General features: G+C 40.7%; 1 protein-coding gene and 1 long non-coding RNA gene across 3 annotated transcripts in view; one reads left to right on the top strand and one right to left on the bottom strand.

Moving 5' to 3' along the window:
- Positions 1-4,347: 4,347 nt before the first annotated feature.
- The window catches only part of LOC137221843 (uncharacterized), a 34,772-nt gene continuing 23,734 nt past the window's right edge, over positions 4,348-15,385 (bottom strand). The window contains exons 2-3 of the long non-coding RNA XR_010942168.1: positions 5,641-5,755; positions 4,348-4,761 (exon numbers count right to left, since the gene is read on the bottom strand). This is a non-coding gene — a long non-coding RNA (uncharacterized lncRNA). The remainder of the gene's footprint in view (positions 4,762-5,640; positions 5,756-15,385) is intronic.
- Positions 14,832-15,385, top strand: part of PPP2R2B (protein phosphatase 2 regulatory subunit Bbeta) — a 456,159-nt gene continuing 455,605 nt past the window's right edge. For both annotated transcript variants that reach the window (XM_067732169.1, XM_067732167.1), the window contains exons 1-2: positions 14,832-14,962; positions 15,083-15,160. In XM_067732169.1, coding sequence (XP_067588270.1) covers positions 14,953-14,962; positions 15,083-15,160 — 88 coding nt within the window. In that variant the 5' untranslated portion in view covers positions 14,832-14,952. The remainder of the gene's footprint in view (positions 14,963-15,082; positions 15,161-15,385) is intronic.

Below are 15,385 nucleotides of genomic sequence, written 5' to 3'. Positions count from 1 at the left end.
TATACAAGTATACTTGTATATGTATACACATATACATATACAAGTCACATGCACCACAAGAGTACGGCAGAGCCAGGAATTGAACCTAGTCTGTTGGGCTCAATACCTATAAAACATTAATTAGGGTTTTCTCAGAAAATTTTCAAATACATGACAAGTATACTTTATTTTAAAGTGGTTTTTCTTATCCTATCCAGAGACCCTTTTCCCCCCACTCCTACCACACCTCTCGTGTTTATCATGAAAGTCAATGAACTAATTGGAGTCAGCTAACAAAAATTTTCTCTATAGACCAGATTTGCCCAAACACATCTCTTCCTGCTGCAGAAGGCTACCTGTAGTGCCAATATCTAAGAAGGTATTGTTTCTCTGCGTGGGCAGACTAATGGGAGCGCTGAGCAATTACCTGGAAAATGCAATCAATGCCAGCAGACAATAAGAATAATTTAAACCAATAAACTCTTTCCCCTCAACTGCAAGGCTGAGCGTAGGGTTTTCTTTGCTTGTCTTTTTGTTTTGTTTTCCATTGGCTGAGCTTTCCAAATAATTGTTCCATCTGTCCACTTCACTTTGTCTGAGTAATCACAGCCCGAGGGGACTTAGAAGTCAAACGTCAGACATGCAGAGAAAACTAATACGTGGGAGGCTGTGGGAAGAGAAATCATTGTCTGTTCTCCTTCCCTGCAGCTGGGCCAGGGATCCAGAAGTAAATTATAAGCACCAGTTGCCCCCAGGGAGGAAGCAACAGTTTGGGAAGGGGGATGGGGTACGATTTGGAAGACCCCATTGTCAGGAGTGTCAGCTACCAGGATTGAACGCTCTTAGTGATGGGGTTAAGGAGAGATCATAGTCAAGCCAGAAGTGAAAAGTGTGGAGACAGGAAACAACAACCAGAACCCTTGTAACAGCTATTTACTGTGCCATTTACTCTGAGCTAGGCCCTTGGCTGGGCACTCTATAAATAGTGTAAAATATACTTTATTATTTTGATCCTTCTAGCAGCTCTATTTCACAAATAAAGAAACTGAGGCCCAGAGAGGTCGAGTAACCTACCCAACACCACACAGCTAGTAAATAGCAGAGTCAGGATTTGAACTGAATTTTAATCCAAAACCCTTGCTCTTAGCCACTGGTCCTGGCTACTCTAAACCAGGGGTGCTAAACAGAGGTGGAACTAGAGTTCTGGAGAGGGCAAAAATAAGCCCAGATTATAAAAGCATGGCTACTCTTTATTCTGCATCAAGATATTTTACATGCACTAGAAATAATATGCTTAGATATTCTGTAATAACCCATATGGGAAAAGAATCTGAAAAAGAATGAATACATGTATATGTATAACTGAATCACTGTGCTGTACACCTGAAACTAATACAACATTGTAAATCAACTATAATAAAATTTTAAAAAATAAATAAAAAAGAAAATGCTTAGAAGTAAAAAGATATTAGATTTTCAATTTACAAAGGCACAGAGAGGTTAAGTAACTCACTGAGGCCACAAAGCCAGTAAATAGGTTAGTGGAAGATTCGAACCAGGGTCCCTCAATGCAGTCAAAGACTGCTCTTCAGGGGCTTCCCTGGTGGCGCAGTGATTGAGAGTCCGCCTGCCGATGCAGGGGACACGGGTTCGTGCCCCGGTCCGGAAAGAACCCACATGCCGCGGAGCGGCTAGGCCTGTGAGCCATGGCCGCTGAGCCTGCGCGCCCAGAGCCTGTGTTCTGCAACGGGAGAGGCCGCAACAGTGAGAGGCCCGCGCACCGCAAAAAAAAAAAAAAAAAAAAAAAAAAAAAAAGACACTGCTCTTCAGTATGTTAGGCAGCTTCCATTCTTACAATCAACTTCCAGGTAAAGCAAATGAGCTCTTTTATAAACTGAAAATGCTATTTCTAAAAACGTTGAGCAATAAATTTAAATATGTTTGTAGAAATGCTATATGAAAGACGGTTAAACAGATTTCTAAAACCTAAGACTTCTCCCATCATCTAACCTGCTAATGCGCATTGTAAATATCCAGGACAGGAAAATGATAAGCAGAATGTCCCTAACTTATTTGACTATAGAAACATTTTTTTCTCAGATAAAGTTTGACAATGGTTGGCCAATGTGTCTACCACAGATATGGCTTTACTCCTATGCCTTTGCCTCTCTATAGCAGGATGGAGGCTTTTTAAAACACCAGCACTCACACTCTTTGCTGCCTAATACCTGAATCTTATGTTGACCGAGCTGCCAATTGCAGAAATAGTAAGATCTCTCCAAATTTCTGTCTTAAATGCTCTTATGGGACCCATCCCCGGCCAGGTGCAGCAAGTCACATAGAGATCATTCTACTCTGTTAAAATATTAATAGAAAATAACAACTTCATTTCTTGACCCATCTTATTGAAGGGTTAATGAAAGGATAAGTCAATGCAGAGAAATGCCTCTTAGTGGTGGAATTTTAAGCACGAAGATCAGCTTGTGCCTTGAGGAGTGTGTCATAGGGTCTCTCTGGTGCTCAAGTGTAGGCTACAACATGCTCTGACTGAAGGTAAAACTAATATGAGGATGAGAGTTTCAGAGTGTGATGTTGGAGGTACAAACTGTGTGAGTAGGATGTTCTGGTGGGTTGGGTGAGACCACAGAGGAATCCTAGAATAAATTTTCCAATTAACGTGGATGGGAAACTTAAAATTAGGCAGCCATAGAGCCATTTAAGATCAAGAAAATAAATCTACAATATTTATTGTGTAAATACATATATTTTTAAAAGTTTTTATTGAAATACAGTTGATTTACAATGTTATGTTAGTTTTAGCAAAGTGATTCAGTTATATATTCTTTTTTAGATTCTTTTCTGTTATAGGTTATTACAAGATATTTAATATAGTTCCTTGTGCTATACAGTAGGTCCTTGTTGGTTGTCTATTTTATATATAGTAGTGTGTATCAGTTAATCCTAAACTCATAATTTATCCCTCCGCCCCCCCCCCTTCCCCCTTTGGTCACCATAAGTTTATTTTCTATGTCTGTGAGTCTATTTCTGTTTTGTAAATAAGTTCATTTGTATCATTTTTTTTAAAGATTCCACATATAAGGCATAAATATATTTTCTTTGAATTCTCCTAAATTTTGTAATAATAAAATAACATCAGCATTTGATACCCTTGAATTAAAGCAAAGGTATGACCTGAACCAAAAGGAAAGAGACGATGCTGGCTCCAGTGGCCTCTATGCAGGTCATTCCACTGGTGCAGTTTTGTTCTCTGACCTGGTCCAGGCAGGCTGAGGAAGCAGAGATGCAGTTGCCCCACTTCCTACCACAGGGAATCATTGGGAGGAATCACCCCTTCACATTTTTATTCATTCACCTGTTCACTAGTTACCAAGCGCTAACTACAAGTCAGGTGCTGTGCTGGGTGCTAGGTATACAGTGGAGAGAGTTAGACATAGTCACTGCTCTCAGGGGACTACACTCCAGGGGAGAAGATGGATGTCAATCCAATTTACACATCCTATTAAATAAGATAGCTTGGCACAGAGTAAGGAGTCATAGTGAAGGAAGGTGATGATGGTACATAATGTCTACTTAATATCTAATGGGCATCTGAGCATAACATAGGCAACACCTCCCAGCCTACTCCTCCCCATTTCCGTTCATGGTGATTCGATTTTCCCAGTCACTTAGGCCACGTGCATCTTGGCATCACCCTTCATAACTGTCTTTCTTGCATAGCCAGCATCCAACACTCCTGACTACCTACCTATACTGCTCCCACTCTGGTCTATTTCTTACTTGGTTATTGCATCAGCCTCCTAACCTGATTCTTCTTTTTTTATTTGTTTTTACTCTTGTTTCTTTCTGTATAGCAGTCAGGTTCTCCAGTGACTTCTCATTTCATTTAGAGTATAAGGTAAAATTCCTTGCAGTGTCCTCAGTGTTAAGCCCTACACAACCTGCCTGCCAACGTATCCTCTCTGTCCCTGTTACCTTCTGCTCCTCTCCCACCCCTTCTGTGGCCGCACTAGTTTCCTTAGGGTTCCCTGAACACAGAGCACTTACTAACTCTAGGGATTTTGCAAAGGCTGTTCCCTCTCCCTGGAATGACCTCTCCTAGCTGCCTGGCTCACTTATGTATTTTGGTCTATGTTCAAATGTCACTTTGTCAGAGGGGATTTATCTGACCTTCTTATATAAACTAAGCTTTATAAGCCCCTTAACCAGCTTCTTTGTGCTTCATAGAACGTATCACTACTTAATAAATCATGTGTCTATTTATATCATTGTTTGTCTATCTTCCCATCTCCTAGAGTATGTTTCATGAGAACAGCAGCCTTATTTTCCATATCCCCACAAACTTGGACATAGTTGGCCTTCAATAAATATTTGTTGAGCAATTTATTAGGTGTAATAAGAAACAGCATCCCACCAGCCCTAAAGCATGGGGAAGTGGCCCAATTCCAATGACATTCAGCTCACTTCATCTCTCCCGCCATTGTAATTGTCCTTCCTATTGCTTATTAATCACACATCTTTTTTTGCACACAACTACAAGAGGCTGAGTAGCTTATGCCCCACAGAGCTGCAGTTCCCTCGGCAACTCCTCTCCCTAATGATGATGGTCCAGAGTCTAGTTCAATGGGGTTAGGTCAGCAGGTGAGCCACACGTGTCTAGTCATTTTGGGGGCTCTCCCCGCACCTGATTGTTTCGGGAGAAACTCAGTCCAACATCTTGGGCTCCAGCCAAAGAGGTCTTCCCGTGTGGGAGAATTGTGTGACCTAAAAGAAGCATGAGAGGGAGAAAATTCAGATCATCAAAAGCAAACCACAGCATTTCCTCTTTCATGCGACTCTTGACTGTCACCTATTGTACTTGGCATGTGTGTAGAATTTTAAGAAACATCTGAATTTACTAACTGACCATTACTAATGGATGCTCCATTTACCAAAGGTACCTTGAGGTTCCTGTTAACCAGGAAGCTTCCCTCATACGCGTCGGAAAGAATTTAGGTCGCAGAAGTTCCATCTGCCTTTTACAACAGAGGCACCTGATGGAGATATGATGAGCAGCGAGGCCCGACTTTCAATTCAGCTTTGCCGCTCTTAGCCATATGATCTTGGATAAGCCCCTTAACCTCTCTGTGCTTTAATTTCTTTGCTTATAATCACTTAACCTATGGGGCTGTTGGGAGGACTCTTTGAGTCCTGCTTCTCTCGGTGCCCAGCGTACAACAAAACCTCAGCAGACAGTAAGCTCGAGGGCTGGAGAACACATCTAATTTGTAAGGGGAATTCAGCATCTTGTTCATGCGTTTCCGTATGCATGTTCCTACTAGGTGTTATGTCTGTGGATATATACATCGGCCACAATTTTGAACCTTCAGTTTACAAGAGGCCAATGTTGGGCGTGATTACTTACTATGCTCTGGGTGGCTGTCAGGGGCTGCTCTACGATCCTGGAACACATTTTAAATGACCATCCCTTGCAGTATTTTTCGTGCCTGCAGATTCTGAGTTTCTGCGTTCTGTTTCCATTTGCTGTCAGAGAATTTTTTACCTTCTAACTTTGTGGATTCTAATTGCTTCTACTTTTTTCCATAGCAAGGAAAGCATGTGGACAAAGGGGGCGAAGGACAAGGATAACAAATCCGGCTGTACCTGCTCAGCTGGCTGGATTTCCTTCCTTCTTATTTTGATGTGACATTGTTTGATTTCCCTATTTGCAAACGTGCTGGTTGCTTCCCATCTTGCTAACCTCTTGATCATTTTCTTCCTTCAGCAAGAAAGAAAACAACCACCACCAAAACTTAATTTGCCATACAGTTTAATTGAATTTATAGCAACTGTCACAAAGTAAGACAAAAACCTCACCAATATGAATACAGAGACTCCTAGGATTAGGTAACCTCGAAGTTTTAAAATATTCTTCAAAGCGTTTATTTGCAAATTGGACTCCATTTGCATATTTCATAAGCACAATACAAATGTATTATTTATCAGGTGGTCTAGGCATGCCTGTTCAAATGAATGGTTGCAAATTCAAAGTTCATTTAAAATTCCTCATTGTAAAGCCATTCCCCCAACTTGCAGGACAAATGGTCTTTTCAACCCTGCCTTTCCTGTTTTATTCAAAATACTCCAGTTTCCACACTGAGTGACCTTTCTCAGGATTATAGGCCTGTGGCTTTGAAGAGGATGGCTTCCAATAATATAAAATTACAAATAATTTACAATGTCAAAATTGCCCATTCCCACGGAGTTGCATCTTATCTGTCCTTTCCATCACAACAATACCCATCTCAAAGATGATCTCGCAAGCCTTCAGGCCGAAGTGTAACCTCACACTTAGGCAACTTCGGTTGTGAATGACTCAGGAGTTGGATGTTTCATGCCTTAGTAACTTGTCTAACCTTCATGGACAGGCCTGAGAAGAAACTGAATTTGAGTTGGTGCTGGTTCCTGGTGGTCTCAGACCCCATGGGCCAGAGAAAACCATACCTCTCAGTTCCAAGGCGATTGATGAGTGAATAATCCATATAGGAGAAAATAACATTAAATAAGCAGGTCATTGTTTGGCGTTTTGCCACTTGTGCTTCATAATTCACCATCCATTTTAAGTGCAGCAAGTAGGAGAGCTATTTTTTAATATGATTGCTGTCTTTGGTGAAAAGTAATTACAGGCAGAAAAGGCTGAAAATAGAGGAGTATTTGTTAAAGCATCTATCAGGGCTTCTTTTTTGCCAGTTTTTTTTTTTTTTCAGGATGCTAGAAGGCACTTTTGTCCTTGTGAAACCACACAGTGTTCTCTGTATTATAGGGAGTGAGACACTGGTTTAATGACGAAGAGCTGGCCCTATATCCTGGCTCCCTTCTTCTTGCCCGTCCTATCATGTATCCGAACACTAGTTTTTAATCCTGTGGCAACAGCTTCCACCGTGGGATTAAAGAGCTTCTTCTCCTTCTAGTCTAATTCAATGAAACACTCCCTGACCTCTTAACAGGTGCCAAGAGATATTTTAGGTTTTAAAGGTGAAAGGATAAATAAGACATAGGTCTTGCCCTTAAAGAATTCAGAGTCTATAAACAGATATGTAAATAAAGAATTATAATGTAGTGCTATCTGTGCTTTGATACATTTTGGCTAAAGTTTGAACGTCGTCAGCCGGAAGATGAGTAAAATGTATTGTTCTAAACTGACGTACCTCTTAATATCTAAAAATGACTGTTTTTTTTGTGGAAGAAATACAAATGACTATGTAATTATGCAGAGATAGTAACATCCTCTTTCTCCATTTGTGTATGGGCCATTGGATTCAGCTGTAACTGAATAAAGAGTGGCTTCGACAAATTAAGCTGGGTTTTTTTTTCTGCCCTGAAAAGCCAGAGGCAGGCCATTGTTGTGTTGGTTCAGTGGCTTAAATATATCAGGGTCAAGGTCTCTGTGGTCCTTTTTCTTTGGAATACCAGAAGGCTACAATAGCTCCTGTCATCACATACTATTGCAGAAAGGACAAAGGGGAGCAATGGTAAATGCGGGAAAGGTGGCATCTGTATCATGAGACAAAAAATGCTTCCAGATACACCTAGGAGAGGCAGATATGAGTCACATGGCTGTCCCTAGATGCAAGGGAGTCTATGATTCCAAGCGTGCTTGTTTGTTTGTTTTTCAAACAGGACAATGTGTAGCAATGAACAAAATCAAGAATCTGTTATTAAGATATAAGGAAGGGATGGATATTGCATAGGCAACCAGGAGTTTCTGACACATCATTTACCATAAGTATGAAGTAAAGAGATAATATGAAAGAGAGAATAACTATCTGAGGAGATAGAGTCTGCTGCAGAAGCTGGGGTTTGATATGGAAACGATAATCTTGTTAGAAGCCAGAACTATACCATAAAATTGTTTTGATTTTGTATGTCATTTCAAAGTTAGTTTTATGTGAGTAAAGATCCCGGGCACCTGAATGATGTGATATGATGAGAAAAAAATATTCATTGTGTCTAGAAATGGTCTTCTATGGTGACTTAAATTTCTACTCTCAGGAATCCTGTAAGAACTTGTTAAAGAATCTCTTATGATGTTATTAGTTATAAATGATAAAATAGTAACTCATGGCTTAGAACAATGGGTTTCTCTGGTTAACACTGCCTTTTGCAGAAAACATAGTCTGAGGGAGTGGTATGGAGGATAAACACATTTCAGGCCACAGGGATGATGGGATGCCATGGTGGGAATCCAGGAACTTCATTGGATGGAAACATAAGCAGGCAAAAATTTCTGATAGTGCCTGAGGGCAAAGACATGTGGAATGTACACATAGCCTAGTGGATTCCTTTTCCTTCTTTCTTCTTCCTTCCTTCCTCCCTCCCTCCCTCCCTCCCTCCCTCCCTCCCTCCCTCCCTCTCTCCCTCCTTCCAGGCCAGATGGCTTACTGATGAATTCTTCCACAAATTTAAGGAAGAAATAGTACCAATTACACACAAACTCTTCCAGAAAATTGAAGAGGGGTGAATTCTGTGAGGTCAGCAGTCCCTGATACTAATTTCTCTCATGAATATAAATGCAAAATTTATAAACAAAATTTTAGCAATTAAAATCTAACAGTATACAGAAAGATAATACACCATGACCAAATGCAAGATTACTTTAACATTAAAAATTTAATTAGCATAATTGACTGGACAAATAAAATATTAAAAGAAAAAATGTGATCACCTCAATAGATGCAGAAAAAAATATTTCACAAAATTTAACAAGTATTCCTGATAAAAACTCTCAGCAAACTAGAAATAGAATGGAACTTCCTTAACCTGGTAAACCCATCTATGAAAAATCACCAATTAATATACTTAACGGTGAAAAGCTGAAAGACTTCCCCTTTAAGTTTAGGAACAAGACAAGCATATCTAATTGCACTGCTTTTGTTAAAATTTTTACAGGAGGTTTTAGCCAATGGAACAAGGCAAGAAAAGTAAGACATATAGATAGCAACAAAGCACCAGAAATGATACTTACTTAGGAAAGTGCACATTTAAAACACAGTATACTGCTATATTCCCAGTAGAATGGCTAACAATAAAACATCTGCCTATACAGTGGGCTGGTGAGGCTGTGGAAGAACTGGACCTCTCAGACGTGTCGGTGATAACAATCATTTTAGAAAAAGGTCACTTTAGATTGACATTTCTTACAATTTTAAAAATACACTTAACGATAATACTCAACTATTCCATTCCTAGGTATTTACCCAAGAGAAATAAAAGCATATGCAAATACTTGTACATGAATGTTTCTAGCAGCTTTATTTATAATGACAAAAAATTGGAAACAACCCAAACTCAGGTAATGGATCAACAAATTATAGCATATCCATACAAGGGAATGCTAGTCAGCAATAAAAAGGAATGAACTATTAACACACACAAAGATGTAGATTAATCTCAAAATAATTATGCTGAGTGAAGGAAGTCAGAAAAAAATAGTATACATCATAGGGTAGCATTTATATAAAATTATAGAAAATACAAAGGCATGAATAGTAACAGTGAGCCAATCAGAGGTACCTGAGATGGGGGGTTGAGGGAGATGTAGGAAGCAAGAGCTGGAAAGAATGATTACAAAGATGCAGAAGAAATATTCTGGGGGTGTTGGCTGTGTTTATTGTATTGATTGGAGTGATGTTTGAAAGTGTGGTATATAACATGTCAAAACTTATCAAATTGTGTATTCTAAATATGTCCAATTGATTAAAAGTCAAGTATACCTCCAAAAGATTTTTTCAAAGAGAGTGTAGAAAGGACTACAGTAACCATCTATTAAGGCCTTATGATAAATATTAGAAAAACTATTACAAAATAATAGTCGTGTATAGGGAGAAGTTGAGCAAAAAATGCTTTGATCTATGCTACTTTTTAATCCTATTCCCAAATGACATGCTAGGATACACTGGGGAAGAGTAACTGTCTTCTCATTTTCTCAATATCTAACACACAGATATTTACATCCATCTTCTCAAGGATGTTAGGCACCTCCATTTCCTTTGATTAGTAAAATGGAGTGAGATTTCCAGTCAGGCACATTGCAGCATTATTACTTCTTTGAGAGTTGCGTGGGCGTGGGCTTCCAATTGTGGTGGCGTCTCTTGTTGAGAGCATGGGCTCTAGGCGCACGGGCTTCAGTAGCTGTGGCACGTGGGCTCAGCAGTTGTGGCGCACGGGCTTAGTTGTTCCACGGCATGTGGGATCCTCCCAGACCAGGTCTTGAACCCGTGTCCCCTGCATTGGCAGGCAGATTCTTAACCACTGCATCACCAGGGAAGCCCCTCTTTCTTTATTTTTAACTGTCTCTGAAGCAGCAGAGTCTCTCCTCTTGAGATCAGGCATCCTAGTTAGAAAGATTTTTACACCAAGTTGTGGCTGGTGTGTTAGCGAGATATCCATTCATACTGTGAGCTTTTCTTAAGTCATCACGGTCTCCTCATGACAACACACTCAGAGAGAATTGCACAATTGTAGGCTCTTTCTATGTAGTTGACTACGCGTCTGCAGCCTGTCTCAGAGCCAATTTCAAATTAGATTCTTCTCAGGGAAAATTTCTCTGGGCAAGGATCATCTCCCTCTCTTGTCTCTGTCTCTGTCTCTCTCTCTGCAGAAAGAAGCAGGCTGCTCATGCCAAGCCCATGAAAACAACTCTTTACAGTGGCCTCCCAATCAATAAGGAGCTTTATTTGCTGCATGTCACACCCTCTGTTCATTGTATTCCCCAGCCGAGTTGGCACAGAAAGGCAGGACAAATGCTGGCTTCGACTCTGAAGGGCCCTGCTGGGGCAGTGCAAGAAGAAGAGCCAGTGCTGGGCGTCGGAGCTGTGGGATCTGGCTCCAACTCTGCGGTTAACTCACTGCGTGGCTTTGCCCCCTCTGGACCCCAGTCCTCTGATTTTAAATGAGGCGATTAGACCAAATGGCTCCAAGCGCTCATCAAATTCAGAAATCGGCTATTACGTGATCCTAGAAAGAAGACAGGTGTGTGCCATCAGTGGGCTGACTGCCTGGCCTTCCAGTAACTGGGACTCAGTACCCTCCTGAGCTGTAGCTGTAAGGAGAGGGGAATGAGCATCTTCTGGGATGTTTAGCTGTTGGATCTAGTAGAGAATGTTGCTTATTGACAATGTTACCATAGCAACTGGCGTGTCATTTGGTACCAAGGTTTAGGGTAATGGTCAAGGTATGCAATTTAAGAGAAATGCATTTTCCTTTCTCACCTTTGTCAACTTCATTCTCCCAGTCATCCTCTTTAGCAATTAAATACACTTCCCTAAAGAACCTTCATTAAATCCAGACAGGTATATTACCAACCCATGACCATGAGAGGTAGCCTGATGGTAAAAGAAAATCTGGTATCAGAAATAAAATTGTCATCGTAGAGTCATAGGTCTGCAACAAAAGTAACTTTACTGTGTTGTGAGTTGTCTCCCCTCTTGGGGCCTTGCTTCCTAATCTATCAAATGGAAAGAACTGGACTAGATATTATCGAAGGTGTCATTCAGCTCAAATATTCTTGCCAGAGGTTTGCAAATTGGTGATACAGATATCACATTCAGTGTGCCGATGTGGTGTGTCTGCCCTATGTTGGGTCAGCCACATACACGGTATTCAAATTTGAATTGATTGACATTTAAAAATTTTATGTTTTCATGTAATGATCCAGATTTCTGGCTTCTTCTGAAAAATAAACAAAAACCCAGCCAATCTAATAACACTGGACTGAAATCCTCCATGGCAGCTTTCAGCTGGAGCTGAGTAGCTGTTGCCCCCTTTATACATGGCCTGGGTCCTCCAGGCCCCACCATCCCACCATTTCTGAGGTCATGTATCAACTCAGGTCATGTATCAACTCTACTGAGTATCTTACAGCTAGCCAACCTTTCTCATCCTAACTGATCAAGGCATTTGTGTTTTCAGCCACTGTCTAGCTCTTCTAGGATAGAGATGGCATGATCCAAACTCTCTTTACATCGCTAATGCCATCATTTGGCAATGATCTTGGTGGAAGATGGAAACTGGGTCCAAAGACTGCCCTGGATGAGAAAACTGTCAATAACATTGGCTACCTTGACCTGTCATACTAATCAACTGAGCACACGGGCCTAGGCAACCATATCTATGGGTAATGGTTGGAAATGTCACTGACATTGAGTTTGTCGCATGATCCCTTGCTCTGTGACTCTCAGCAAATCAGTAATTCTCTATGACTTGGTCTTTTCAAGTGTGAAACAAGTTGATTTACAATAAGCAAGCTTCCCTCTAAAGCTAAAATTTCCTGAAGCAATATGAATACCTATACAAAGGCCCATATTTTTAAAAAATTTTATTGAAGTATAGTTGATTTATAATGTGTTAATTTCTGCTGTACAGCAGATTCAGTTATATATATATATATATATATATATATATTCTTTTTCCTATTCTTTTCCATTATGGTTTATCACAGGATATTGAATACAGTTCCCTGTGCTCCACAGTAGGACCTTGTTGTTTATCTATCCTATATATAATAGCTTGTATCTGCTAATCCCAAACTCCCAATCCTTCCCTCCCCCAATCCCCCTGGCAACCACAAGTCTGTTCTCTATATCTGTGAGTCTGTTTCTGTTTTGTAGATAGGTTCATTTGTGTCATATTTTAGATTCCATATATAAATGATATCATATCGTATTTGTCTTTCTATTTCTAACTTATTTTGCCTAGTATGATAATCTCTAGGTCCATCCATGTTGCTGCAAATGAAAAGGCGCATATTTAAATCTGCCTCTGTGTGTGTGTGTGTGTGTGTGTGTGTGTTTCAGAGTTGTATATGTCTGCTTATTTTTAGGCACATGTTTTGTGACAATAGGTACAGAGTCTACACCTAGAATCAAAACTACTGACATAGGAAATGCACTAGGACAAAAATCAGGAAGTACTTCCTCTGTAGCTGGTATTCCCTAAGAGACAGATGCAGTCCCAGATTCAACAGAAGAATTGGCAGTTTAGAGAGGGCCAGTGATGACTCACAAGGAAGAGTAAGAACTTATCAAAGAATGCCTAATGCTGAAATCCAAGGCCAGAGCTAGAAGTACAAGAAAGATTCAGCAATAGGACTATGCGTGTGGCCTTTCTATGCACTAATAAATGCTGCAAATGCCTTTCTTCTTCCCTCCCAGATGCTAATTTTATTGGGAACTTGTAGCCCTGTATAGTCTTAGAGGAGACACAAGTACTTTAATAATTGACATCTGAAACTGTATTCCAGCTCAGCCTTCCAAACAAGACTCTAGTTCAAGCTGTGCAACCTCTCTGGGCCTACGGGCTTTAACTGTTAGATGGACAGGCTGACCTTGGCACACTGGGAATATTGGGATTTCATGGGCAGGCTGACTTTGGCAGAGTGGGAATATGGAATTCAGACAGGCTGGGTGGAAATCCCAGCTCTTCCACGTCCTAGATATCACCTCAGATGAGTTATGAAAACTTCCTAGCTCTCAGTTTCTTCACCTGTAAAATGGGGTTCTAATGGTATCCTCCTCACAGATTTGTGTGATAATGGGATAATTCGTTTAAAGTATTTAGCGCAGTGCCTACTTCATAGCAACTAGCTGAAATTTGCTCAGCTAATGTTCTTCTTCTTTTGATTTTTTAAACTATTGAACATTTTAGACCCTTTGCCAATAATAATATTCTTTATTAAGTTGTTTATGCTCAGTGCCTTCAAAGTCTACAACTCTGAGAGATGGGTACTATCATTATTATTGCCACTTTTAAAAAGGGAAAACACAGACTCATCATGTTTGGGAACTTGTGTCAGGTCAGAGCAAAACTAAATACAAACCTCCTCTGACTGCAAAGTGTAGGCTCTGAATGATGACCCTGTGCTGCTTCCATCCAACGCGCCATCAGCAACAGTGAGAAAAGCAGATGGGGAACAATTCTACCCTCAAGCGGCTTGAGTGAATGAGTGTTTCCATGCAGGAGTTCGGGAAAAATCTGTCGTGGACAGTGAGGGTGGCTGCTTAGTTCTGTGTGTGTTTTCAAAAGGTCAATTTGGTTTTGATATTTGACTTTTTTTTCTGCTAATATAATCATTCTTAAATGGATAGTCTTTTCCAAAATTTGACGATGCAGTGTTCCCCTTAATTGTAAAATCTAGTAGAATTGAAGGGAACATCCATGCTGTTGAGAAGTAAACTGTCACTACTGCCCTCCAAAAATGTTCTGAAAAGTGCCTTTTTGACTTGAATATATGTATATTAATAAATGTGTAAATTATATATATATATATATATATTAGTATATGCATTAGTATTGGATACGTATATGTTTGGAAACTGGAAGTCATAGTAAGCCAGAAAATGTAACCCTACCAAAGGTCCAATTCAAATTTGAAACAGAAATGTCCATGGAACAAAACAGGCCACGTTTGTCAGAACTGACTCCCCAGCCCTGTGTTGGCCAGAACGCGCACTCCGCATCGCCAGTGTTTTTTTGCTTTCCTCTACTCTCCAGTCAGCTCTGACTCTGGCAAGCAGTCAAGAAGGGAACAAGAGAGATGGAAGTTCTCTGAGTATCTGACCCCTTACTGGCCGTTCAGCCATGCAAGCTGTGAAACCAGTTAAAAAAAAAAAATAACTAAGTTGCCTTTCTTTTCCTCTCTCCCCTCTGACAAACTGCCTCTTTCTCCCTCCACCATCACAGAAGGAAAACAATGGCAAGCCTTAGTGTTCCCATGAAAAGGGGCAGTCACACCCTGCAGGCCTGCTGTCACTGCTCCAGGATGCTGCCAGGGGCCAAGAAGGGACAACTCCGATTGCTCCAGCTCAGACTGGTCCTGGCAAGGTCGTATGGAGGAGCCAGAGCAGGGATTTGCAGCAGGACGCCATACTTGCAGACCGGGCATCCTCCCAGGACCCACTAGGGTCTCCTCTCCCCAAGATGATACCTGGTGTGCAAGTCTCCTTTTAGAAGTGCATAGATTACACTCTGTGTTTCTTTCCTTATTGGCCTTTTAAGGACAACAGGGAGCCCTTACCTAACCCAAAGTGTCTCCCTGTGTACCTTGCAGGAATTGGGGCGTTCACCCGGGACACACTATGGTGCTTCAGCCAAGTGAAAGGCACTATGGAGACTGGAACTACCGAAGGTAGGAGAAAACTCCTGCTCCCCTTTTTCTTTCCTCCTTGGGGTTTGTGCTGGTTCCAGATTTGAAATGTTCATTTTTGTGTCCATGAATGTAAGTCCCCACACATCCCAGAATAGCGTTCTGGGCTAGTAATGGATTTAACCATCTTTTTCTACCTTTTTTTTTCTGTTGAAGCTTATTTTATTCCCACCAGTGAGGCAGCACTGAAATGAACTTTCAGTGAAA

Source organism: Pseudorca crassidens, chromosome 3, assembly GCF_039906515.1.
Source record: "Pseudorca crassidens isolate mPseCra1 chromosome 3, mPseCra1.hap1, whole genome shotgun sequence".
Lineage (NCBI taxonomy): Eukaryota > Metazoa > Chordata > Mammalia > Artiodactyla > Delphinidae > Pseudorca > Pseudorca crassidens.
The sequence above is the reverse complement of the archived record's forward strand: the minus strand, read 5'-3'. Positions and strand labels throughout refer to the sequence as shown.